The sequence below is a fragment of the Rhamphochromis sp. 'chilingali' genome (genome assembly GCF_963969265.1).
Source record: "Rhamphochromis sp. 'chilingali' genome assembly, chromosome: 8".
Classification (NCBI taxonomy): Eukaryota; Metazoa; Chordata; class Actinopteri; order Cichliformes; family Cichlidae; genus Rhamphochromis; species Rhamphochromis sp. 'chilingali'.
Window position 1 is genome coordinate 10,302,631 of NC_137935.1, and position 27,867 is coordinate 10,330,497.

Genomic DNA, 27,867 nt, shown 5'->3' on the forward strand with positions numbered 1-27,867 from the left:
TGGTTTATAATGGAGCACTGTAACAAAAAATAATTTCCCCCAGGGATCAATAAAGTATCCTGATTCTGATTCTGATTTAAATGTTGTATAATATTCTATTATAGTAAAAAAAAAAAGGTGATAAAGAGACTAATATTTTTTTTCCTCATTATTGCAAAAATACTCGATGTCTTAATGTCTCTCTTCAGCTTGGACGCTTGGATCAAGTATAGCCTATACTCCAAACGCTAGGGGGCGACATTAGCCGATGATGACTATACGGAGGAGGAGGGAGTACTAGTGCCTTTGCACTGTAGAGGAAGACAGTTCACGTCTGTCCACATTCTGCGGCTTTTTCGGTTCGGTCTCTCGGTCGGTGGAAGAGCGAGACCTCTCACAGGAGGTGGAGTTCGCCGTGCTTAAGCTACGCGGGACCAGTCGTCTCTTGCGATGTTAACAGAGAGCTGAAAAGACAGACCTGCTTGCTCCAATACATGACAGGTAACTTTATCCTGTGTTGTGGTGTGCCTGTAGTAGCATCCAGCGTAGATTAAAAACTACAATCCCTCGTCGGTAGCGCTCTCTCTTGTGGTTAGCTAAACGTCAGCAGTCGCTAATGTGCGCCTGTAGAAAATGCAGCAAGTCGACAGTGAAATAAACACCTCCATCTGAAAACTATAGAAGCGTCTATATGAGGCGGGTTAGACTGTTATTTTTCCATTGGAGGCTATTACACCCAATTGTCGAGTTAACGGAGATGTCGAGCTAGCTAGCTAGCACGCCAAGCCCTTTTTAGACATCAAACTACGAGACGGACCAGACTTCTGTCACTTTCTCATAATCTTTTTACTTCTCTTCCTGAAGTGATATTTTGGGGAATTATAGGGATAAAAAGGCCACATACCAACTAAACCAGCATAGTAATGGCTTAAAGGTTACCTTAGCTACAACCAGGTATTAGTAAGCTAATGACTGTTCGATGGCTCATTCAGGAAGAAGAGTCACACATGACAAGTGAGCTTTATGTAACAGCATTTCTTGGTGTGCTATAAGCTGCTTAACATAGTTCCCTGTCCCTGGGAAAGCGGTCATATGTTGTAATATACCACCACTACACTCCGAATGTGTTATGCAAGAGTTGTCAGAGTGTTTGATGGACTCTTATCTTATTTCCAGCGTACACAAGTCATGGAGCTCCATAGATCCTTGAGCTTGTGGATATTGTGTTTGTCTCTCGTTGGAGAAAGTTGGACTGAAAAGCCAAGTTCACCTACACCGGTGGACAGTCAGCTTGCTGAAAATGGAATGCGAGGTGAGTAATCAATCATGGCAATAATTTGTTATAGCAAACCGTGAAAGATGTAATTGTATCCCTCTTGACACACACTATACCGCCTGTTTGAGGACAGCAGTCTGTGTCACAACATTGCGATTGTGTGCAGGCACTAAATGTAGCCATGCTGAGAATAGTCTGGCTGGCATTTGCCATTAAGCCCTGTCCTCCTACTTCGATCTAGCCACTGAGTCAAACAATAAGCAGTTCATCAAAAAAAAAAAACATTAGTGGAAAGAATGACTATTGGGTGAATGTAGGCATTTTATTTCCAGTAAATAATAGATTAGAATAATTATTTTCCAACTACTTGTAGCACAAAAGACAAAGGCGCACCAGCCAATTATAACCTTGTTATTTAGAAGTCCGCTAGTTTAATGATTTTTTTTTATTGGATTACAATGGATTTTTATTTTTTTACCTTGTAAATCGTTTCTATACTTTTTTGAATAGCAAACCAGTACCACTGAATTAATCATTTCTGCATTTTTATTATTGAACAGTGCAGTGAAATGGGAAACTGCCCAAATCGTCTACACGCATCAGTAGAGATGATGCACTTCAAATGTATTTTTCTCCTAAAAATTTCAGTGTGCCATATAATTTATTCTTGATGTGACAGTGATTTTTAAAGCTTGACTGGTATTCTAAATTATCATGGGAGACCGTGGAAGAAGGATTTATGGGGTGGAAAAGCTATGGGTGTATTCTTCATCTAAATGGAAGCTCACAGATTGACGTGAGTAACCTGAGCTCTTTTTAAAAAAAAAAAAAAATATATATATATATATGCAAATATCTTATCTTGTGTCTCTGGAGGTTTGCAAGCCAAATGAGAAAGAGAGAGAAGGCCAAGTTTGGCGTTTGAGAGTGTTACAGGTGGTAGACTTTTTACTAGAATAACTGTTTTTTTTTTGTTTTTTTTGTTTTTTTTTTTGTTTAACGCAAAGTGTGTTAACGTTGAAAGTGAGTAATCACTTTGTGGTATGTGGCTTTGCAAGTTTGCTAAAAGTTGAAAGCGTGCATGCTCACAAATGAACTTATAACTACACGGAAGTTCAACCACACTATCCTTCCTATTTCTATCTTTTGTGTTGTCATGTAGACCATAAGGTACATTTTGCAAGTTAAAAAAGTTTTATAGGCTTACAGACACAATATCATGGACAGAAATTATTTCAGGTATTAATCTGTGACATTTTTACTCTCTGTTCTCTGTCCTTAATTGCTAAGCCTGCATGTCAAAACATCCAGTTCTGGGAATTAACAAAACAAGGATTGGTATGATGTGTTGATCAGTAGGAGGGGGCATTACACTGTAACCTCCGGCACAATGCAAGCCAAATGCCTGCAGTCTGTTATAGTTGAGAAAAAAACAAAAAAAACAATGTGGGTGTCATTGATTAATGATGAAGCTGCATGAGCTCATTTATGAAAGGGGAAGTGCGGTTATGTTTGCATACTGCTACACCATGTTATGGGAAAAATGGTACAACAAAAAGAAGAATCCTTGCCTGATAGTCAACACTGCTCAGTTTTCAACCTAGAATCAAGGTTTTTGTCAGTAATCTGTAGTGTGATTAAAAAGTTCCATAAAAATGTTTCTCCAGGAGTATGTTGTTGCTGTAAAAAATCCAAGTTCAGACCCAGAAAGGAAGTCTTGACCACTATTTCTTGTTGGCATGCAGGCAAGGCGTGCTTCTCTTTTAACTCTTTTCTTCATCGTTTCCTTTTGTGGTTAAAATTTAGTCAATTGTGTAGCAAAGCTTACTGCTTTAATATATGCTTCTTAATCTTACTTATGTTTTCTAAACTTGTTGTTTTGTAATATTAGTCATTCCCTTCATTGGTTAAAATAGTGTCTGAGATATACCTGAGATCAGAGCTGCATATAGTTCATACAAGATAGATTTAGAAGATAGATTTGAAATCAATAGAATATGAAGCTTTCATGAGTACTGTTCTTGTAAGTTTACCTGAACTGTGCTGCATTCAATCAAGGAATGCACACACACTCTTAAATCTGCCATTGCTGCACACATGCAAAAATGTTTTCCTCTTAATGGGAGTGGCGTCATCATCTCATATCTAGCAGAGGATCAGTAATCCCTCAGGAAGCAAAGTGACACAGGAAAACAGTGGGCACGCAGGGACATCATAAGAGATGTCCATTTTGATTTCTGTATAATTAGAGTCCTACATACGGATATTTTTATACAATACTAAAGCCTGTAGAATAGCAAACCTGAGTTTCTTGACATTAAACAGAATAGTGACAATGACATCTAAAATTATGATGCCTCTACACTCATCGATTCAGTTCAGTGAATGGTCTGTTTTTGGTCTACACATAGGTGTAGCAGATACAGTCAAAAGTACCTGCCTTTGTAACAGCCCGCAGTAAGTGAAAGGCCTTATATAAACAAGCCTTCCTATGCAGCCAAGGAATGTTGCAGTTCAGTTATCTTTGCTAAAGAGAGTGCTGTGGGGAAGCCAATTCAGCAGGGGACATTGAGAAGGTTTTCTGTCTTTTCTGCAGGAAAGTGCACACAAGATTAAAAGCTATTAGCCTTTATTGCATCACAGTGTTGCAGTGTTACAAATGAAGTGCTAAGCGCAAAAAAGAACATCTTAGACATTATTTTTTACAAAAACCTCTAATGTTATATAAATGTTTTTTGTTTATCTGTGCATAGTTACATCTACTCTTTATCCAGTTGTGCTTTTTTTGTCTGTTTTTGTTTGTTTGGTATTTTTGGTGATTGTAAAAAGTAAATTAGTAATTGTAGAATAAGGAAAAAACTAAATATTAGTCGACGAATTCGTGGACCTTTGTCACTTAACAACTTGTGGATATGACTTCTGTTTCTTCACCAGATTTTTGTCGCATTGATGAGCCACTATGCAAGGATGAAAATGCCTTTCTCACCTTTGAAGCTATCCGTAATATCCATAAGCAGATGGATGACGATGCAAACGGCAATGTAGATGTCGTAGAGACAGATGGCGTAAGTAACAACCTGAAAAGCCCTCTAAGTTAAACAAGACTGAAGTGTTGCTATACTCTAACAATATCAATTCTGCCCTCTGTGTTGGAGAAGTGAAGTGATATTGATACAAAGGGTTATCTTTTGTGTTTTATCTCACTGACACAGTTTCTAACTTGCTCTAAGAATAAGACATCCTTCTTTGGTGGGGTTTTTCTTTCTTTCCCTCTTCACAATTCAAAAGAGAGCTCTTTCTCCTGAAGTCTGTGAGTGAGGGGCAGGGATACAACCAGCTGAGATCCTGCTCTTAGTGAGGGAGTGTTCTAAGGCTTGGACACACTTCACTAGAGCTGAAGCTGACAGTGCTCGGAGCCTTATATACTCATTGTCATTCTCAAAATGCTAGTTTGAGAGGATTTGAGCTTTCAGACATTGCACATTGGAATGTGGGCAAACTGTGGTTATAAAGGTACTATTAACAATACTTAGGTAGGCTGTGACATATAAATTACACTCAGTTGGTACTAAAGGCCACAAACTGTGCCAAGAAACAATCACCCACACAATTACACCACCAACAGCAGCCTGAACCACTGATACAAGGTAGGATGGATCCATCCTTTCATATCGTCTCTGACAAAGTCAAATATCTAAATCACAGTAGGAATTGCGACTTATCAGAACAGGCATAGGTTTTCTTATCATGGTTTTTCTGTCCAATTTTGGTGAGCCTATGGGACCAGTAGCTCTGCATAAACACCACTGAAGTTGCAGCATTTTTACAAACCAATTCTGGTTCATCCGTTTCACTCAACGATCCGCTTTCCCCTTTCTCATTCTCCGTTGCCGCCATGCTTTTTCGGCCATGTGCGTATGAAAACAAAAGCATTGCGCATGCACGTTTTACCCATATTCTATCGCAATATTTTATTTTCTTATCGTTGCCTAACATTGTACCGGCATTACCATGAACGGTATGATATGGCCCAGCCCTAGTTGAATGAGTGTACCTAATATAGTGGCTATGCTGTTACTTTAAACCCTCTGTCATCTAAAATTTTGTAGATTTTGCTCCAAAGGTGGCCAGATAATGACTGTCTAACTGGTAGGTTCATCCTGTTGCACGCCAGTGCTCTTGCTGATATACCTTTTTCCCTTGTCAAATAATTAACCTGGTGTATTTACTGGCTTAGAAAGCATAGCTGGCATTCTTTCTACCCTTGCCTGTCAGAGTTGAATCAAAGGTATTTTTGAATACTCTTGACAGCTTTTGTCATTACAGTAGAATCACAACCATGGAAAAGACAGTCCTAAAACAACACATGCAAATGAAGGCCTAGTATGAAGATGGGTGTGGTGTGGGAGAGTATTTCTTGCACTAAATCCTGTTGTAACTTGCATGTGATTTGTAGACAATTATGCTGCAGTTTCTTTAAAAAAATGTAGCACAAAGGGGATTTGTGAAGCCACAATCTGCTTTGTGCTTATGGTAGAGTAATACTGCACAGTACAGTAGTTTTCTTCAATAGCATAAATTATAAGCAAAACAGAAAAAAAATACATATGCATATGTACAGTAGTGCAATGTTGCACTGTAAGCTTTAGTGTAAACTACAAGTTTTGGCCTCGAGAAAGCCGCCTCTGGTGACTTGATTCAGGTATGGTTCGGGCTCAGTCTGTGTTATGCAGCTGAGGCCAGATCAAAGCAGGTGGCACGATCACTGCTTTTAAGAGGGGCACTTGGCATGCAACCCCCCTAAAGCAAATAATGAAGAGAAGCACAGTGAGCAATCGTATGTGTAGTGGCTTTTAGCCAAGAAATGGAAAGCTCAAAATGATGATGAAGAGTACTTCAAGACAACCCTCTTTTTCTTGTTAATCATACAGTGATTAAATAAGGTGGGGAGTTGCTTTCTTTACGAGCAAGATGAAAGTGTACATCTGGTCTCTTAACAGTAACCTTGGTGACTCTGTCACATTATACAGGTCCTGCTAATTTTCCATTGAATATGTTCGGGAGTGCTGTATTTCACCTGCAGCAGAGACATCTTGCTGCACTGTAGTGAAATCTTCCCACACAAATCTATCAAGAAAGAAAGGCATCATGACTTATTACTGTCTTTCACCCATGACTCTGCTTTTGTGGGAGTGCTAGATGTTATGTAGGGTTCATTTTTAAAAACCTGGTGAGTGGGTTAGCCTACAATACAGTGGGCAATCAGCAATGTGGTTCCAAAAGCAAGTGAGGGACAATTACCATTTCAGTGAGAGTGCAAGTGGAATTTACATTACGATCAGTCTTTGGTACAGTTTAGTGAGCATGACACTGTCTTATTCTAAAAGGAATACAAAAAAAGCTGTTTTTATGATTAAATGTATAATAGTTTTGAACAAAAGTGAGAATGGCATTCTGTGTTGCACAATTAAATAATGAGGGGAAAATCCCTGGTGAGGTATTTATTAGGTTTTATTTCATGTTAAGCGAGTGAAGGCAATGGATATATCCCACAGGAGTTGCATTTAATTGCACTAAAACGATGGATTAACTATTACAGCAGTGAAATGGGTCACAGTGCTCACAATCAATAGAAACCCTAAACACCATTTACAAATGTGGTCTTTCCGCATTGTCACAAAGCAATGCACCTCTTTGTAGTAATGGTTTCATTAGAAGTGATCATGTTTTGTGGTGTCACAGCTTTGCAACATGAGAAGTTTGCCCTCATGGCGTTCTGTCTGAAAGGCTTTTTTTTTTTTTTAACTATATGGCTAATGTTTTGTACACAACTCATGATATCGTTCTAAACATAGCCAAGTACTTTTACTGCCTAAATGTAAACAAACCCTAACTGAGAGCTCACCGTTTCTTCCCCACAGCCTCATCTTCATATGGGGTTTGTGACTTAACGTTTTCACTCTCGGTGTGAACCATGCATTTGCATTTTTTTTCCAAGTTCCAAAGCTATCATATGACAACATGGCGATACCTTAGTTGTAGTGATTGCCCTACAGCAATATTGTATTGTAGGAGCAACATCAACAAGGTAATATACGGTGACACTCCCTTTCCTTTCACTCTTGATGTCACTCGCCCCTTTTAGCAGCAACATTTGTTTAGATAGTTTGGAGAACATGGCATCGATTACAATGGGTCTGATTTTTGTCTTACAAAGTTCACACCACTTCAATTAAGCAACTAAGTTTGATATACAAAGGTATCATCTTTCAAAGCCAACTTTAAGGACTTAAAGATGTGCTCAAAGTTTGGTCAGAATACGCTAGCCAAAGTTTTGAATGCACTGTCAGTTTCAGTGGTGAAATTGCAGTTGTAAAACAAATGTTTTAACAGTGTAGCTATTTTGTCATGCAAGTCTTGTAAAAGGTTTTTGTTTGTAGCCATTACAAATGTCTTTGTCATACTGCAGTTCCTGAGAGAAGATTTAAACTACCATGACCCTAAGGCCAAACATAACAGCTTCCATGGGGATGACCAGTTCATCAGTGTGGAGGACTTGTGGAATTCATGGAAGGGCTCTGAAGGTACAGTTTTGTTGCAAAAAGGGCCTTTCTTTCACATCCATTTCTATGTAGAGTTGTATGTTGTAAACCTTTTTCTGCATACTTGATACCTCCAAACACTACTTAATGTTTGATATTGTAGCAGTGATTTTCATTTTTAATGAAGCAGTCTTAGTGACTTTGATTACCAGTCAGAGAATGGCAGAGCTTTTATATGCCTGTAAATAAAGGTTTATGTGCTTCCCTCTGACTGAAAGTGTGTGTTACAGCTTATCCATGCTTGACCCTTTCACTCAATTAACAAAGGCACAAAGTAGTTGATAAGATTGCATGCCCAGCAAAGTGCACTGTTCTGCCAGAGTGGCCCAGAGTTAAGATCGTTGAAGCTGTCAGCACAAAATTCAGTCACACTTCTTTCTGACTATGTCTAACCATACTAATGTATTCTATTATACTCACTCAGAGCACTTTCATGTGCTGTATCTGGCACTCACCTTTTAGCATCCTTTCCTCTGACTGCTTTTACCACAGTTTTGTTCACAGTACTGACTTACACTGCATTGCAGTTTCTTGACAAAGTTTTAGAGGTTCTGAGCAAGGAAACAGGGTTATTGTACAAGGGAGCAATGTATTAACTTAGTCAACTCACAGTTTTGACTCTCTGCCAGGTGCTGGGGATCAGATTTGCCTTCCCCAATTATTCCTGTCAGCATGTTATTCTGCGGGGATCTCGTAGATCATTCAGGATGTGTATGCACACAGTCAAACAATGCATTTTGTGTCAACCTGTATTATGCAGTTGCAATAGTGATGCATTTTTTCTCGGCTGCAAGTGTTAGATTTGAAATGAATTGATGTTTATGAGGTTACAGCTGTTTCTCAGATAAGTTTTTACAGTGTAGCTAGAAAGGAGAACATTGGTTAAATTACTCCAGCCTTTGCTACAGTAATAGTTAATACTTAGTTTCAGATGTTGTGACTGCCTGAGGTCTATGAATCAGACATCAGGAAACACTTGGTTTCTTCCCTCTTGAATCTCTGCTGCCCTATATTCAAACATGCTTTAATTATTTCTGGTTTCAGAATTATATATTTTTTGCCTTCAGTCTGTTTTTAAGCAAGTGAAACATTTTCTATCTAGTCGAGGTCATCTAACCAACTGCTGGCGTGAGAAAGGAAGTGTAATTCCCTTTCTGGATTGCTTTGACTAACTGTTGTGCTACACGACTCTTAAATTTGTCGCTGGAAAGCTATAGCTGTCCACATGATTCCTTGAATCTTTAGAAGTTGTGTATCATCTGCATAACAGTGGAAGCTAGCACTGTATTTGTGGATGGCCCAATGGAAGGCCTGTGGGGAACACCACATGAGAAGAGGGCTGAGAATGAGCTGAATCATCCATTTAGGAAATAAAACAATCTAACTGACAAGGAGGATTCCTTGTCAGTTAGATTGTTTCCTTGAACATCCTCAAACACAGTGAAAGATTACAGTCAAAGTTTCTCTTTTAAAACAGTTGTGTTAGAAAATAGCAAGACAGTAAAATATACTGCAGCTATTTATTGAGTTCTCTCTATGAAACGTGAATAAATATGAATTCTACTATTATAAAATGAATAAAAAAACAGAACGAATGAGGCTGGAGGACAAGCTGGCATGTAATTTGGTCTTTATATCTGGAACATTTGTGATTATAGAAATCCTTTGTCTTATATGTATTCACAGCTAACACTAGTGACAAACACTGCTATAATGCCAGACATGCTTTTATGGGGTATTTTAATTTAGAAGCAGGAAGTTTTAGAAAGGAAATCCTGTTGAGTTACAATTGATTATTATCTGTGAAGACTGATTCAAGTTCTGATGTTGTCTTAAATATCAATCATGATATTTGTTAGCAGAATGTCCATCCATCCATTTTCTGTCATGTATCTGGGTCTTAATCCTGGGGCAGCAGTCTGTGCCAAGATGCCCAGACTTTCTTCTCCTCCACCTCTTCCAGAGGGACACCAAGGCATTCCCAAGCCAAACCATAAATCTAATCTCTCTTGTGTCCTGGGTCTGCCCCGGGGCCGCCTTCTAGTAGCACATGCATGGAACACCTCACCTAGTAGGTGTCTGGAAAGGCATGCTGGTCAGCTGCCCATAGATTCCTGACTTACTGTGGGGAAGTAAGTTTGACTCCGAGCCCCTCCTGAATGGCCGAGCTCCTCACTTTCTCTTTAAGGTTGCGTCGGCCAATCACTGGTGGAAGCTCATTTCCATCGCAGTTTAACTCTTTTGGTCACTACCCAGTACTCATATTCATAGGTGAGGGTGGAAGCAAAGATCAACCGATAAATCAGCTACACTCTCTTATTACTAATACACTCGTCTTACCAGCAGAATGTATTTGTCACATTTTTTTATTGTTTGTAGGTGGTTATAAGAGTTGAAGGAAATACTTTTCATTGTAAATAATTGATCCATTATCTGTAGTTTGATTGGATTTTTTTCATAGTGTTTATATTTTGGGCTACAGAAAGAATAATTGTCGCTTTGGGAACAACTAATGTGGTGCAAAATAAAGACTGAGAATTGTAATTATAGTGGATATTTTGTTTCTTCTTTTTGCCAACAGTGTATAATTGGACAGTGGACAAGGTGGTGGAATGGCTCATCAGCTATGTGGAGCTGCCACAGTATGTGGATGCATTTCGCAAGATGAATTTCAATGGAAGTGCCATGCCAAGGTGTGACATCATCATGACTTTATTTTCCTTTCTTTCTTTTTTCAAACTGAACCGATCTATGAACCCTACACATCACTGTGTGTGATAAAGTGTCTTGGTTTACTTATTACTGTGGAGATATTTTTATGTACTTAATACAACTTTTTAAAGTCATTAAATTGGCTGTCTTTGTTAACCTGTTTTATTTTGATATGGGTTACTTTAGTTTACCTTTGATGAATTAAGGACTTGTCAAGCGATCGCATTACAATCTTTGTTGTGTATGTGTCTGTGTGTGTGTGTCCCCCGCTTTCTTCCTGCGAAATGAATGCACGTCTGGTCTCTTTCAGGCTTGCTGTAAAGAACACCACTCTGACACTCTCTATTCTGAAGATTTTGGATCGAAGCCATGTGCAAAAGTTGCAGCTCAAATCGTTGGACACCGTACTCTTTGGAGCACCACTGAGTATGTAACTTTATTTTTTGCAAGTCGTGTCTGACTTTTAGAAACACGGCTTCCCCAGCAGACAGTCTACTATATGAATCTCTTGCGTTCAAATGTTTTACTGTGGAAAATAAGTTTCATTACCAACATGACCAACATCCTGCCCAATTTGGTCTACTGCTCTCATTTTCATTCGCTCTTTGTCCCTGTGAAGTGTTGTGGCCAGAGTCACCAGGTCTATGCAATGCTTGATTTATAGTACTGCACTAAATCTTAACTGTAGCTATGCCATAGCACCTTTCCAGAAACGCTACACATCACAGCAAAGCAGATCTCAATAACTCTTTGGTAATGAAATGTGGCGTATTGATTAGTGGAAGGATTATACCTCTGTGAAACATAATGTAATAGACTGTAATTGTGGCTAGCTTCCTCATTAGACTGAAGCAGTAACTCATAATTTGCCAGTTTAGCTTGTGTTTGTTTCTTCTGACAGGTGTAACAATCTGTGTATAGACTCTGTAAGTCCTACAGTCTTCTCCCCATTCTGAATTCCAGTTAATTTAACTATTGTTAAAGATTAATTGGCTTTCACTCATGACTCATGTTAGTAAAACGCAGACACAACAGTGTACGAGTATAAACAACATAACCCACAATTGTGAAAGGTGTATGCTCATTCAACCCAGTGCTATCATTTAAGCTTAGGAAATCCTGTACCACCTGTATCAATTTCAGGGACTCAGGAAGATTTAGACTGTTAGACCACACTACTCTGTATTCCAGACACATCACTCTGCGTACAGAGGCAAATAAACACTCCACTCATCCTCTTCTTCTCCACTATCTCTGCTCCAATTCTGCACTTGTAGATTGTAATCCTTTAGGGGTTTCTCAGTTTTTTTTTAGCTCCTTAGGGATTTGTAACATCACAATGGATAGGTTGTCTTCGATATCATATGTCCTGTCAGCAGTTTAGATGTTTTTTTTAAAAATTTGTTTTGATACTGGAGAATTATTTCCCAGGAATTTCAAAGTAGAGTAAAGGTGTGTATTTAGAAGAGTTTATGAGACGTCAAAAAGAAAATCTAATAAACAGTCAGTGGAACCAGGTATTTGCTTTAAGCACACAGATACACACACACACACACACACACACACACACACACACAAAAAAAAAACAGGAAAGGGGAAGAGTGTGTAGTGGTGTGTGTCTGGCATGTGTCATTGTGAATGTGTTTTGTAAGAGTCACCCGCAGGAAGACATTAGCAAGGGCTGTCTGGCTTTGACAAGCTCTCAAAACCAGGGGGTCCCACTAACAGCCAGACTGACCAACTGTGAAGCGTAGCAGCATTTTAAGACACACTGCACAAAAGGTTGCACCTAATCTGGCCAACAGTTGTGTAATAATTAACCCAAGCTCGTTTGGGTCCTGTTATTTCCAGTTCTGCGGCTAATTACCTGTCACTTGATGCGCTCTTGGTGGTATTCCTGAAAGAAATTGAATGTTTTGTTCACTGTATGTAAAAGGAAATTGCCTACAATAAATAGCCCAGCAGAGGAGTGGCATCAGGAAATTGCATTCTCAGAGATAATGCCCTGTTTTTCATTTTGGCGTCTGTGCTCAGTGAAGAACTATGATGCACTAGACATGCATTTCAGTAAGCATGACTCATTTTGGGTTATTGTGTTCCAGGTCATTTAAGAGGTAAAGATCTGTTACTCAAGGTCACATTATTGGAGGAGCGACCACCAAAATAAGGTTTTTCTTCTGTTGCCTGTCAGCTAGACGTTATTGACCCATTTTGATCAAAACGAGGTGAAAAACCTATCTGTGTGCTTTTATTCTTACATCAATGTAAAAGGAGTTATTCTGTACATTATCTATGTATGGCAGGGGCAGAGAGTGATTAAAATTCTGTGGTTACTATGCATGGTTCTCAAGTGCCCACAACTTGCTGTTTATTCATCTTATTCTGACAGGTGGTCTAAATATTTGGCCTGGAATAGGTAAAAAACTTACAGGCTTGTACTTCTGGATTGTCCAGTGTTGGCCTTCATTTTAAAAACTGTGTTTCTGCCCTCCAAGGCTACATGCAGGTCAGACTAAAAAGATATGGATATATTGTATGCAAAGTGCATTCCTGTTATTCTTACTTATTCAGTGGAACTGATAAGACTTGAGCTGTACAGGTACTTGAGATTTACAGCTTGTGTTGTAGAAGTTCTGTCTGTCGAGCTGGCACGATCTACTGATATATTCATTTTACTTCCCTTTGTCTCACTCCAGGAAGTATACTGTTCTTTCCTGTATACTCCTACTCAGGTTTTGCAAGAAAAACTTGTGTAACTTGCAAAACTTTGAGAAACTACGCTAGCTGCTACATACATGTTATTTCTTCGACACATCAAATGACAAATATCTGTTGTTAGTTCCCAGCTTGGGTTTAACTTTAAGTTATTCTGTTAGTGGTTGTAAAGGGATCTGAATATGGGATGTGTTCTTACAAGTAGGATACTTGATTCCAAGCTATTGTGACTCTGAAAATCTATAAAACCCTCACAGTGATAACGTCAATGAATACTTATAGTTGCAGCTAAAGTTTGAGCTTTAGCTTCACATCTTCCCCAGATTAAAATAGGTCGTGTTAAGCTGTCTTTATCGTGGTCTTTTGCACTGGGTCCCTCTCACCGCAACCTGAAATTGTGCTGGTGAGCCTTCTATTTGTGTCACTCCACAGCAGTTGCAATATGACTATGAGATTCAAGTTTCACACCACATTCTTGTAAAATTTCTGTGTTGTTAAACAGCTTTATCCTATAATACATGTTGCTGACCAAAATGCATCTCCTCATCTATAGGCCTGCTTAATGACTTAGTTTCTTGTCTTACTAAAATGTAACCTCATGTCTTTTTATTTCATTCAGTGAATAGACATAACCACTTGAAGGACTTCATGCTGGTCGTGTCAATAGTCATAGGCATGGGTGGATGCTGGTTTGCCTACATCCAGAACCGCTACTCTAAGGACCATATGAAGAAGATGATGAAGGACCTAGAGGGCCTGCAGAGAGCTGAGCAGAGTCTGCATGACCTACAAAAGAAGTGAGGGTTTTTCCCAACACCAACACAAGCTCTATTGCATTTAATTGTATTTTCTGCACATGGCGTTCATTTTAGATTTAATATGAAACTGTTATTTTTGTCTTCACATGAGAACTTTTGAGCTTTTAATACATTTAAACTCATCATCCACTTGTCTGAGGATAACTCTCATACATTAAACTGTGTGCTATAATAATCAGCTGTAAACGGTTATTTCTGACATTAGTAGCTTATTAGCTTATTGAGCTGTAAACCTCCAACATTTACTGATTCTAAATGGTGGAGGTCACAAGTGAACAGAAGATTTTTAGTTTCCACTTGAACATTCTGCTGATATCCAACCTTGAATGACAATCAAAGCAACGGCCTGACTCGTTGTAGCATGTTTGCAGGGTTACTCCCTAGTTCTTTTGCTGTCAACTTTCAATGTTTTTCTGGTTTGATTGTTTGGATTTGTATATAGTTTTTCCAGGTTTGCACACAATCCTGGGAAAGGTTTGATTAATGGCATTCATTGTTCTCAAATAGGAACTTGTGTTATGTTATAAAAGACTGGCAGACCTGCTCTAGCACCGGGCACTTATGTGTTTATACTTAGTTATCATCAGGCCTCTATGGACCCATTCCACGGAGCGTTTTTATGTTCAAGCAGGTGACTAATTTAGTGAAGCCAAAGTCTTTGGATCAATGGTGGAAGGTTTGCTTCATGCATTCGTGAAGCTGTCTGATTGCATGAGGGGTTTTTTTCTGCTGTTTTATTTATTTTTCTGGCTTCATACACGAGCATGTCACAGCAAGTCACACATTAACTGGCTGCAGATGCATGTGATCAAGGCATGCTTACTTCTTTATTTAACAAACTAAAACACTGCTTATTACTGGTAGCATTGGCTGCAGTTTTATAGCCTCCATATCTGCGTAGTCGTAAAGGTAATTCTTAATTTAGTCTCCAGCCATCACTTCTGACTATACTCTGACAAATTGTTTAAAAGTACACATTGTAAGTACCAGTGATCAAAATCACACTTTTCTTTTAGAAGAGAAAAATCTTGGGAATTTGTAAAATGGTGGCCAAACCTCAGGGCTAAACCTTTTAGAATTTTAGAACTCTTTAAAAAACAACTTTTGAATCGCACGTTTTATACTTTGCCCTTTCTTATATCTTATAATGCAAAATATTTCATACTCTGAGGAGTTTTTTGGCCATCGGATCATTCCAGCCTGTCTTGTGATTTAAGATTTGAAATGAGATGAAATTTCAGTGTTTTAAAGTAAAGCTACATGAATTGGTGAATAAAAGAAAGGCTAATCTAACTATTTTAGTCCTGCTAATACCTGAAGGAATGCTCAGAATGTGCTTTGAAGTGCATATCCTATTTTGCCTTTCAAGGAGACTTGAACTCAGTTTTGACGTGATACATGAACCAAAGGTTTTTGAGCTTGAAGGTGCAAAGAGATTCCCATTTTATGGTTTTGCATCTCTAACACAGTTTATCCACTGGGGGAGAGGTCATCTTCAGGTAAATTTAAAAAAGGAATAAGCTCAGGCCACTAGAAAGAGCCACATAACTGCGTAACATTCTTGTCTTTATTCTTGAGAACAAAGGGAGAGGTGAACTCTTGTTGCAAATTTTTCTTTGACTGCCCTTATTACCCACATACGTTAATGTTTGTATGTTAAATGGGGGATAAATGGGCTGTTCAAGAGACAGGCTTTTGAAATATTCATTTTATGCTTTGTCAGTGCTTACTGACTGAACTGAAACTAATGTTTGTGTTAGGGCTGGGCGATATATCGAGTTTTTTAAAAATATCGATATATTTTCATACGAGATATAAGATGTGACAATATCGTTTATATCGATATAGTCTATGTTACGTTATAATTATACTTGTGGAGCCGCAGGTTTGCCTCTCTTTCGTCCACTTTTGTCTCTACGCAACGTTACTCGGCCTCGCCTCTCCTTCACTGAACACAACTCCCCCTCCCCCATAGCTTCACCTGCAGGCAATGACAAGATGAAAGCGGAAAATCTCCGTTAGCGAGTTACCGTGCGTGGGGCTGGACGGCGTCAACGTGTTAACGAGCTAACCGCGCTAACGACATGCAGCCCGGAGGAGCTGCACGGCCTAAAATCCTTTCATTTTCTCAAAAATCGACAGCGCGCCTTATGTATGAATTCTGGTTGTGCTTGCTGACCACAAACCGATTTTATGTGGTACACAGCGCTCAGCAATCTGTCAAAAAATGTTTTAATATGACTTTGCTAAGCTACGGAGCTGCACCGCTTGATGTCGGAGGATTACGGCTACCGGGGAGGAGCCTCGCGGAGTGATACGTACTGTGTGTGTATAAGGACCATAAATGGCACCTGTTCAGAGACGTGGTGCAGCTCTGAAATCTGTCTCTTTGTTATTATGCTCAGCGTCTATTAGTTTACATTTTGACTGCACAATTGTGAGCTTTTTGTTATGCACAAAAACAACATTGTTTTCTTTTATTTATGGACCATGATTATTTAATAAATGCTGATAATTTATTTTTGAGTAATTTCTTCATGTACATCTACGCTGTATGTAAATAAAAGTGCCCGTGTGACATCTGGGACACAGTGTGACTAAGAACTCTCTTTTTGTTCTTAACTTATGGCTTTAAAAAAAATATCGAGATATATATCTTATATCGCCATCCAGCTAAAAAATATCGAGATATGAATTTTGGGTCATATCGCCCAGCCCTAGTTTGTGTCTGTCATGGATTCTTGATTTTTTTACAGTTGCACCTTTATCTCCTGCATCAGCATATTTTTGTAACAGACATGTTCTTTGTTAGTTCCTTTTCCTTTCAGTACACTAGGTGGAGGGAAAAGTGTTTTGTGGGAGTTTCCTGCTGAATTCCAACAAACAGTGCAACTGATGGCTTAAATGGGGACAAATCAGTGAGGTCAAACTCTGTCCTTCTGACGCTGCCAAGTTAGTCTTTGTGTTGACTCTGTGGATTTATACTTTGACTGTTTGTAAAACACCTGCCACTAGCATCTTTGAAGTGGATTTTGACTTTCCTTTTTTTGCTAAGCTAAGTACGCATAGTTAATTCTCCTCTACAGATCACAGTGGCAAACCTTAAGTAAATATTAAAGGCCAGCAAGTGCAGACATAATTTAGTATCCCATGCAAGTAAACAGTCTGCACCATGGTTGTGCGTAATACTTATTAGTAGTTTGTCTGTCTGCAGATAGTAGTATAGTGCTTTACAGGAACTGCTCAGATCCCTGAATTATGCTTGTTTGTTCAGCACTGCAGTAAAATTTGCCTGTTACAATTCAGCAGTGTTTTGTTCAGCTGCATTTTAAACTTCAACTCAGTTCATTTTGGCCATAGAGGTCATTTAAATTCTATTTAATTAAAAATATCTGAAATGCAAGTTGAGAGCTTCAGTGGGAACTGCAGCTGCCTCAAATCGGTGTGCTTTGAGCTTTGACCCTCTTGCTTTATGTGTAGTTGGCTCAGAGGATTGTGGGTTAGAGTGGCAGGAAAAGCATGCGGGCTTGTGCAAAAGTGTGACTGCATGCAAAAAGGGCGTTCTATTTTTGGCAATACTGCATGCGACTTTTTCTAGCATAATAAATGCTATGACAGAAAAGGCTAGACCACGGGATCAAATACTTTTGTTGAGTCAAGTCATTTCAAAACCAATAGTATGAGGTCATGAGGATTATAGGGCTGCATTACTGTGCAAGCATGGGTATTGTGTGCATTTCTGAGGCAATATGAATGCCAAAGAATATGCAGGTTCTGGTATAATAGGCTATCAGACAGGCAGCAGGTTTTTCAGGCATGCTTGTTTCAATAAGACCGCCACACAAAAATCAGCAGCTTGAGAGGTTTGTGCTCTGTCTTTAGTTGTGTGTTTCCTACTGATCCCTGCAGCCAGCTGCTCTCTTTCCATACCTTTAAGCAGATCCTGCGATGCTGTCAAGTAGCCTGGTCCAAACATGGCTTCACTGTTGGGAGACAGTGTAAGGAGGTTGTGACGAGAGCTGGATTTCCTGGGTGACTTTTACAACACTCTTTGACCTGGCCTCCCCCTTCACTGGTGGGCGAGTGTTTTAAGCATGACTGTTAAACATGTCAGCTCTGATGCAATTCACCCACATTTGAATTTGGGTGTGGTGTGCAGATGAAAGGCCTGAAAAAGGACAGGTGACATGGACAGCTTGTATTGCATGTGAAAAAAACTTAAAGGTTGGGCATATAAGGCTACGTATGTCTTATAATATCAGTGTGTATTCAGTAACATTACCTGCAAAGTCTGCAGAGACATTGTGTCTGCATTCTTTAAGCTCTGTAATTCAGGTCATTTTATTCAGGAACAGAATTTGGCATCTACTCTGTGGACACTGTTACTCAGCCAGTGCTTTCAAATTTTAGCTAGAGAATGGCAGAGGTCAGGGTCGAAAGCATTAGCAGGACTGCCCACCAGCAACATTTTCCATAGCTCATGGTCTGGATCAAGTTTCAATTCTCTGCACTTGTGTACTACTTCTGCTGTTGTGTTCAGCCTCAGTGGGGGAAAGTGCTGCTCCCTGGTGACTGAAATGTGTTTGTACGTTCTGCCCTTGTGCCACATGTTTAACAAAACAACAAAACAGAAATTTGAAAACAACAGCATTTATTTTGTTGTATCACAGTATATGTAGTACTGTAGTTCTGGGACTTGTCATATTCATCAGGCTATCAAGCCCAGTGACATTTTTCAATTGAAAAATATTACAAAGTCCTGCATAAATGTAACCACATCACGGGTTTAGTTGGACCTGAATGGTTACAGATGAGAGTATATCGGAATGGTGTGTGTCTCAGTGAAAACAATCGTGTTATTGGTGACAAGCCCGCTTTCAAAGGCTTTTTTTTTTCCCTTTTTTTTGTTTTTGTTTTAAAGGCTAGTCTAATTATATCCACCACTTGCATGTTCAGAACTCTACAGGAGCACTGGGTGCCACACTGTACTGTTCTAAACTTAAATCCTGACAGCTGTTCTCTTCTTGGCTCTGCTTCCTCTGATGTCAGATTATTGTGAGCTGCCTAGCAGCTGACCACAGTCCTTTGCTCTTCTACATGTTAGCTGTTTCTGGTGATGCATGGCTGATGCAATGCCTACTATGGCATGCAATCTAGGCACCCCTAGTAAACATTTCTGTTGATTTCAGCACAAGATAAACTTTCTAAAAGAAATAATGTCAGAGAGAAAACTATCTCCTTAATGTGTTTTGCAATTGTTGAGTAAAAAAGAACAAGAAACACAAAAGATTTAAAATTTGATTCCAGGTACCTTTTACCAAAAGTCAAAGCTTTATAAATCCTCTGCCTCTCTAATACTTGTCATAACAACTAGCACTCAAGGGCTCCTTTAAGCCGGTGCAGCACTGAGCACTGCCCAGAAGGCAGGAAAAGCCTTTTTTGAAGACGCCAAAGCATTTAACCTAATTAAGAAATGGTATTTAGCAGGATCGGTGGTGGTCAAGTTAAGGTCTAGAACACTGAAAAAAACTGATGCTACTAGGATAGCTGGAAAGGTAAATCAAAATTTCTCTTTGACTAAAAAAATCCTTGGCAGACTGATGGTGCATTTTTTCCACTGTGCAGTCTTCAAAATCCTGCTTGCTTATCACAAAATTCAGCATTAAAGCCATGCATATAAACCTCTAAACAAGCCTGATACAGTCTAGAAATTAATCCTGAGGTTGGAGGATAAGATTAAAATAGAACTTATTTGCTGTGATGAGCAAAGGTATGTTTGGAGATGAAAGGGTGCTACAGTTACACAAAAAGAACTTTCCAACTGTTAGTACAAGGGTTGATTGATCATGCTTTGGGCTTGTGCTGCAGCCAGTGGTACATGGAACATTTTCACTGATAGAGGGAGGAATGTACTAAATAGCTGAATAATATAAAGGCAGTTTATTCTGGGAGCAGTCTGTTGCTAAAAGCTGAAGATGACAAGAGTCTGGATTATACAACCGGATAATGATCCTAAATATACCCTAAAAATGCACCATGGACTACCTCAAGAGGATCGACCTGAATGTTTTGCCTTGGCCCTCTCAATCCACTGATTTAAATATAATCCAAAATTTTTGATTAGACAACAAAAGAGCAGTGACTGCTAGACAGCCAACAATCTGTAACAGAAATTTTGACCAGGGTTGCTCAAACCTAAGCACATCTCCATAGTTCATAGAAAATAACAATAGCTCCAACATGGCTTCAGTTGCTTGGGCTTAGTAAGCAGCCACTGACTAAAAATTGAGCATGACCTTTGGTCCTTTTTTCCTTAGGTTGCAGATTGCCCAGGAGGAGCATCGAACAGTTGAAGTAGAGAAGGTAAATCTCGAGCAGAAGCTGAGGGATGAGATAAACGCTGCTAAGCAGGAGGCCCAACGATTGAGAGAGCTGCGTGAAGGCACAGAGAATGAGCTGAGTCGCCAAAAGTATGCAGAAGAAGAGCTCGAACAGGTAATGGTTGCAGTCTGATCAGTTACATTTAAACGCAATCTGTAGTCCACAAAGTAGAAGCAGTGAATTTGAGTAAATAGAGAAGAAGACTTCCAAGGTGGCATCGGCACAGTATGTTTAGGTCTTTCAGATTCACACTAGCTATAGTGTAAATACACCCACTCAAGTCTTTGTCCTTTGGAATTTGGCAGAAGCAGCACAGTTCAGCCCACGTACATAAGTGAAACTGTTTGTGCTTGGAGGATTATCACAGTGCACTAATTCTGATGCTTTTGTCACATTTGACTGTCCTGCTAATTTGGGATTAAGCAGGGCTTCTACAGTCCATATATGTGCTGTTTTCATTAAATACAAGCCTGAACTTTACTAGATTTGAAACCCCTGCTGCGTAGTACCAGTTGTACCCATTTAAAGAATAGTGCAGGTAATCGTGGATATAGGTAATTAACAGGTAAATGGTGGCCAAACCTGCGTGATGCCGAGACTCTCCTGATGTGTGCAGTTGAGAAGGGGCAACTATGGAAATGTTCGGACTTGATTTTACATAAATTGTCCAAAATTCATGTTTGAAAATGGGGGGCCATTTACGTAGACACCTTTATTCAGGTTTGAGGTTACATCTGAGCTTTCAGTGTGTGGGATTGGGTTATTTGTGGATATGGAAAAGGCTAAAAATTGTTGGCAGATTGTGGGTCCATTTTTCCTTATGTGCTCATCTAGTATGGCTAATAGTTGAAACTTGTTGCAGGTGCGCATGGCATTGAAGAAGGCAGAGAAGGAGTTGGAGTCACGGAGTAGCTGGTCACCACCAGAGTCTCTACAGAAATGGCTGCAGCTCACCCATGAGGTGGAAGTGCAGTACTACAACATCAAGAAGCAAAATGCCGAACGGCAACTCCTGGTGGCCAAAGAAGGGGTTAGCATGAAAAATATATATACATTTCCTTGTGTATGTTAAACAAATAGAATATCATAAAGATAGAGCTTTATGCTAATAATTTAATATCCAAAAATGGTAAACTTCCACAAATTCTGTATTCATTACCCATGAAGCTTTTCCTGTTCTTAAATATTTGGTCAGTTGTTGTAACCTGGGCACCACTTTCCACTTCCTCCTGCTTACCTTGATAAGTCCTTGGTCACTTGCTTTCGCAGGCAGAGAAGATAAAGAAAAAGAGGAACACTCTCTTTGGGACTTTCCATGTGGCTCACAGCTCCTCCCTGGATGATGTGGACCACAAAATATTAGCAGCCAAGTAAGTTAGAGACTCTTAATTGTGCGTTGATATGTTGTTAAAAAATAAAAGCTGAGGAAAGATGATTTCATACATACATTTCATACATTCTCCTCTTTGCAAAGTTTTCTTTTAAATACTTTCTTCTGATCTTTTGCAGACAAGCCCTTGGCGAGGTGACCGCTGCTCTGCGAGAGAGGCTGCATCGCTGGCAGCAGATAGAGATTCTAACGGGTTTTACCATCGTCAACAATCCAGGCCTCCCATCACTGGCCTTGGCCCTCAACCTCGACCCCACTTTCATGGGCGGCAGAGCTACACCTCAGCACTTCATCATGTCTGACGACATGGACGACATGGACGAGGATATCGTACCCGGAACTCTGCCATGTAAGAGTTCCTCCGAAACGCTCAGCCTTTCAGTGGGGATTAGCAAAAAAATCCCTAAACCTTCCTCCAAGGCTCTGCTTGGGAAATCCAAAAATCAGCTCACATGACAATTTGGACCTAATGCTACATGTATTATTGTTGCCTCCATGGTGCTGACGGTAGTGGGGGTTAGACATGTCGAAAATGAGTATTGAATGGTGTTTTACACTTCACACTATGTAAATTCAGATAATTGTCTTGTTGTTTTACACACGATACCACTTGCCTTTTTGTTAACTGTTATTTTGGATACATTTGTTTATTTCATTCAGTAAATTATTGAAACTGAAGATTGCCATGATTTTCCTCTGGAAACTGAAACCCAAAGAAAAATATACTTCTTAAAGAGAACAATTTTTTGTGTTGACCGATTTGTAGTGTTTGTGTCATGTTACGTGTTATAGATATGTTGGATCAGTTTTTTTTTGTTTTTTTTTCGAAGGATGCCAAAAAAGGAAATACTTCAGATGTAGTCACTGCCAGAATTATATTCCTATTTAGGACCAAGATAGGAACACCAAAAAACACAACTCAAATTCTTACACACCTTACAGTTCTTGTAGAATTCATACATTTTTATACATATGTCGGTTTCAAACCATATTTGACTTTATATGTTAGGTTATGGGTTTAGGTAACTGGAGCTCCAATTTGCTGCACAAGTGAACAAGTGTTTAATCAACATTAATTACACTGCCTGTCTCACTCCCCTCTCTCCCTCCACCACTTCTCTGGTATTTGGCTCCCACTGCTGTCTCATTGGTCCAACTACAGATGGCAATCGACTGTTGGAACGGCGAGCTAGTGACCTGTGGTCCATTGGTTCAGACTGTCAGCCCGTGTGGAAATATCCTGGTTGGCCATTTATTCATGCCCCACTTCAGTCCTCAGTCTGACCTTCCCATCTCCACTTTTGCCTAAAAAGAGTTTTCATACATTTTAACTGGCAGTATGCTCCAGATGGACCCAGCTGTAATAAAAAAAAAAAAAAAAAAAACCTTCTCCATGCTGCCTTCATTTAAAAACACCCCTGACCTGACCTTAGTTGCTTGCTTGGTATTGAAATCCTCCTCCTAAATGTTGCCCCTCCTCCAGACAAACCCCTTTTTTCTACTCCACTATTGTTTTGTATTTTTCTTTTTTAAAGAAACAATTTTTTCCTATTTAAACTTATTATATTCTTATAATTTGCCTTTATTAGATGGAAAGATTAAACAAGTGTTGGGATTTTACTGATATGCATCACTATTGTGGAGTAAAGAGGCTAAAATTTGTGTATTTTTATATTTAATAATGTGTAACGTTTCCAAAGACTAAAGCATCTTTTCAGTAATTTTCTCATTGTTCTCACTTTTTCCATCAGCCATTTATTTTATGTTAATGTTACTACCGCTGTTATTTTGTGCCAACAGCTCCCAGTATGATGTCTCTGCGCCAACGCCACATTGATCCCCAGCTGGCCCTGGGCTCCCAGAGGTTGGTAGAGAGTTGCCTGTTGGCAGGGCAGCAGGGCGAGGGAACCCCCTACCATTCGAGGCCTAGGGCTACCTTCAGACATTCACGCAGCCACTCGTTTGGGCAGCTCGATTGTCTCCCTCTGCCTCCCCTCTCCTCGGCCGTTTCTCACCCGTCCATAATCTTTACTTCCAGCCAAATTCCTCAGTCGTCATCATCCTTATCCTCATCTTCTTCCTGCTTACCCAGCTTTGTGGGTGGCAGTGCAACCCCTCATTCCCATGCATACCATGCTTCTTTCCAGCCCATGGATCCTATTCCTGATTTGTCATTCTCAGATGTCTCCAAAGTGCACTCCTCGTGCAGCGACAGTTTCGGGTACCCATCTGTCTCCATTCTCCACACACTTTGCATGTGCGTGGGTGTTTTTACACCACCTGTCATGGTTTTACCTTGATAACACATGTAGAGTAGATACACTTCCCTTAGTATATTCATTTTGTTATGTTTCCATTTTATTTTGTAATTTTTTTTCTTTTATAAAATTTCTCATCCTTTGCTGTTTTTAAGCCATTACAGAGACTTTGCATTTACTCTCTTTCAACCTCTCAGTGTTCCTCCTGTTCTTTGCCTGCTCAACTAACAAGTGTGGAGCCGCACTATCCAGCCTGTGCCCTGCGTGTCCGTGACTTTCAAGGCATAGTGTAGATAAACTCAAGCATGCAAAGCTGCTTTTAAACATTCCTTGGATCTGATTTTTCCTTCTCTAACTTGTGAATTTTTCTTCCTGCAGGGATCTAAATCGCTCCGACTCAGACTCCTCTTTGTCCCTTTCACAAGTTGGTGATCGACTGTCTGCCTACAGCTCCAAAGGCCACCTAATCAAGCCCACTTCTCTCATGCACGGCCTGTCCAACCGAGCAGATGATGCCGTCTCACTGCATGCTCACACCCCCAATGGAGGGACCCGTGTTCATGAGGGAGGTCCCGACAGCCCCATACTCATGAAGAAGGTGTACAGCCTGGGAGAGATCAACAGTCTGTCTGAGTCATCTCGCTCACTCAGCCCAAACTCCACTGAACCTGACACACCATCACCAACAGGAGGGCAGGTAGGAGTGGTGGGAGCTAAAGCCAACAGCCGCATCCCACAGCTGTCCTCCAAGAAGAGCCCTCTAGAGGAAGATAGTGGTTCAACAGGAGAAGACACAGATTCAGCTGCCAGCCGTAAGAAACATACCTTCAAGATCTTCAAAAAACAGAGGAAATAAAAGCTAAATGAACTATGGGCTACCAAAGCTGTCTGACTGTATTCCTCTGTCTAACCTGTTTTTGTTATGTTTTTTTTAGTTTCTAGTTTTGGGGGTTCATTAATGGTCACATGATGGCAAGATTTTTTGTCATTGAATCTTTTTGTAGGTTACAACACCTACTTTGAGAGACTGTGGACTGTTTTACCCAGCTTTATCTGCTTACACTTGGTCAATGTTGAGTATGTGGGGAATGGGCAGGTTTGTATATTGGAATGTAAAGTATTATTTATTCTGCAGGAACTTGTGCCAGTGTCAAAGGGAAATATGTCTCCCACTCGTTGTTTCCTTTTTTTCCTTCTTGTTCTACAATCTATAACATTTTGCATGTCTTCACTTTTGTTTGACAGATACTCGAATGCTCTAAGTGTTTGCTTGGTTCTTGTTGTTAACCTGCTTAGACAACACTTGTTTCTTTTATTACTATCAAAACACCTACAAGTCCAAAGTGAATGCGCACTCCTGACTATTTTCTTTTTAATGATGGGTACACTTTGTCTGTTTTCTTTTTGTTGATGTCTTGTTTGCGGAGAAAATGACACATTCAGGGGATCTTCAAATACAAGAGGTGTATTAGAATGCTCCTGTATATTACCTTTGGCTGTAAAAACAAATGTTGCGTGTTGCTATTTGAACTCAGTATATTACGATGCCTTCTTAGGGCCATTCTAGGGAATAATAATAATAAAAAAATAATAAAAAAGGATCAGGGAGGGGGTGATACTCTGAAAAAGAAAAAATCCTAACTTTTATGATGTCTTAGGTGGAAAATTTCTTTTTAAAATGAATGCAAAAAACCCCAAAAACTATAGTCTCACATTGAAATCACAAATATAGAAAAATAAAAATGTTCCTCTTTTTGTAAAGCAATCTCATCACACTAGATGGTGCTTTGCTTCTATTATTCCTACTGACATTATTCAGATGCAGTCAGCAACTATCTGGGAGCCCATAATATCACATTAAGTATAGCTGTTTATTGGGTTATTCAGAAGAAATATACTGATTTGCATGAGATGCTTTTGTGTAACAGTTATTCTTGCATCACGCCTCAACTTGGCCATTTTCTGTTTAGCAATAGAAACCACATTTTTAAAAAGATAAAATAAAAGATAATTATTAAGGGTTTTAATGTTTTTCTCAGAATATTAATCAGTTATCTTTTTTTCCACATAGAACAGCCCTAATAAGCTGTCCTAGTGTATCAGCATTAACTGCTGGGTCTAAATGTATTTATATTGCACCCTAGAGGTAAATTCTTGCAAAGTATCTAAAGGACCAGCATCAGACCTTTTGCGGTTTTGAGTTTTAGTGCATTTGAAAAATGGGAGAGTGAAGAATGTCTCTTCTCTTTGCTGAAATATCCAGCTTATCTTAAGGACTATCACTGATTAAACTGGGGGTTTACACACACCCTCACTGAACCATACGGTTATCAGGTGTTTGAAGACTAAAAATAGGGTGTATATAGAAAAAAAAAATTTATTAGGCAATAAATTACCAAAATGTTTGAAGTGGCAGCCATGAAATGCAATGGTATCTTTAGGTATTTAATTTTAAAGTTAGGATACACATTGTGAAAAGAAAATGCTAGAGATGCTTGCTTTCTACACATGTATATCATAAGAAAATGTACACCTTTGGGTTTGTTTTGTAAGAATAGCCCCTTGAAGGTTAACCAGGATCCCACAATTTTCACGTAATGTGGATTGGGCTATGCTGTCCTGTCTTTTAGTTTTATTATTTTGTTTGTCTTTTTAGTGGACATTAAAAGATCCACAGCAGTTTTTCAGTGAGGATTGGTTGTTGGTAAGGGCTATAATTAAGGAAAGTATTTTGCTCTGTACAAGACTGAAAATTTAAAGTTGTAACCACTTCTGGTTAACGTTTTATGGAGGCAGGAAGTCAATCATGTAAAAGTGCCAAATTGTGATTTCTGTCAGAGGCCTTTGTATTTGTAGTGTGTTCTAAACCTTGAGCCCCTTTTGCACAGAAGACAAAAGTGCATGATGTATACAGTAATGTATATTCAAAGATGAAATGCTGAATGTCCGAGGGTATATCCTGTATCAGTACCGTATGTTTACATTTGTAACAAATAATTATTCTCAGATAAGTACAACAAAAAAAATACCTTGTGCCAGTTTTAATGTTGATTGCTTCATTTGAGCACAAAACTATGCATCTAGTTGTAGGTAATTACTAAAGTAGTAGGGACGCCAGTACACTTAGGGTGCTCCTGACCAACGAACAACCAAAAAGTGCTGCAGAAGACACAAGAAGTCTCCCCCAGCCTCATAATGTAACAGGTGGTTTGGATTTATAAGACACGTTTAAATATTTTATTTTAAAAAATAAGACGAGCTTAAAAAAAATAACAATTTCCTACTGGTACTTTTTTTAAAGTGTCATTTGTACCTTTTTTGCACGACAGAGCTGTAAATTGATTATGCCATCTGAATGTGTGAGTGTGTCTGTCTGCTCCCGGTATAATGCACTGTAACGTTGATGCATGTCAACTGTCATAACGAAACCTATATTGGGTTAAAAGAGTGGATCAGCTTAAGCTCTTAAGTCCTTCACCCTACTTTTCTCGTTGTCTTTATTTTGAGCTTCTATTTATGAAAACCTACAGTATATTTGTACAGGGAAAAAAATCATTTTGCATCTAATGTTGTGGTCTAAACTTTGATGGCACTCCTGCATGAAAGCAATAAACTATTTTGAATGAAAGGTGAGCTTCTTCTCCTAATACACAGCACTTTGATTTCCTGCTGTAGATTCTTTTTGAATTTTTAGATTTGACTCTAAAGTTCGCACCAGCACAAAGAATTCAAATGT

General features: G+C 39.3%; 1 protein-coding gene across 3 annotated transcripts; it reads left to right on the top strand.

Annotated features, from left to right (window-relative positions):
* The first annotated feature begins 305 nt into the window (after window positions 1-305).
* Window positions 306-27,759, top strand: stim1a (stromal interaction molecule 1a). 3 transcript variants are annotated; one of them, XM_080888897.1, is made up of 14 exons: window positions 306-480; window positions 1,156-1,291; window positions 4,190-4,320; window positions 7,725-7,839; window positions 10,439-10,550; window positions 10,880-10,995; window positions 13,904-14,081; window positions 20,420-20,597; window positions 21,346-21,513; window positions 21,753-21,853; window positions 21,993-22,222; window positions 23,036-23,116; window positions 23,674-24,094; window positions 24,510-27,759. In XM_080888897.1, exons 2-14 carry the CDS (start codon window positions 1,168-1,170, stop codon window positions 24,985-24,987), a joined length of 2,433 nt encoding a protein of 810 aa, XP_080745023.1. In that variant the 5' UTR covers window positions 306-480; window positions 1,156-1,167; the 3' UTR covers window positions 24,988-27,759. The 3 variants fall into 3 exon arrangements, with proteins under 3 accessions (XP_080745023.1, XP_080745021.1, XP_080745022.1); XM_080888895.1 differs by lacking the exon at window positions 23,036-23,116 and having other exon boundaries at window positions 307-480; XM_080888896.1 differs by lacking the exon at window positions 23,036-23,116 and having other exon boundaries at window positions 309-480; window positions 23,674-23,737.
* Window positions 27,760-27,867: the final 108 nt, after the last annotated feature.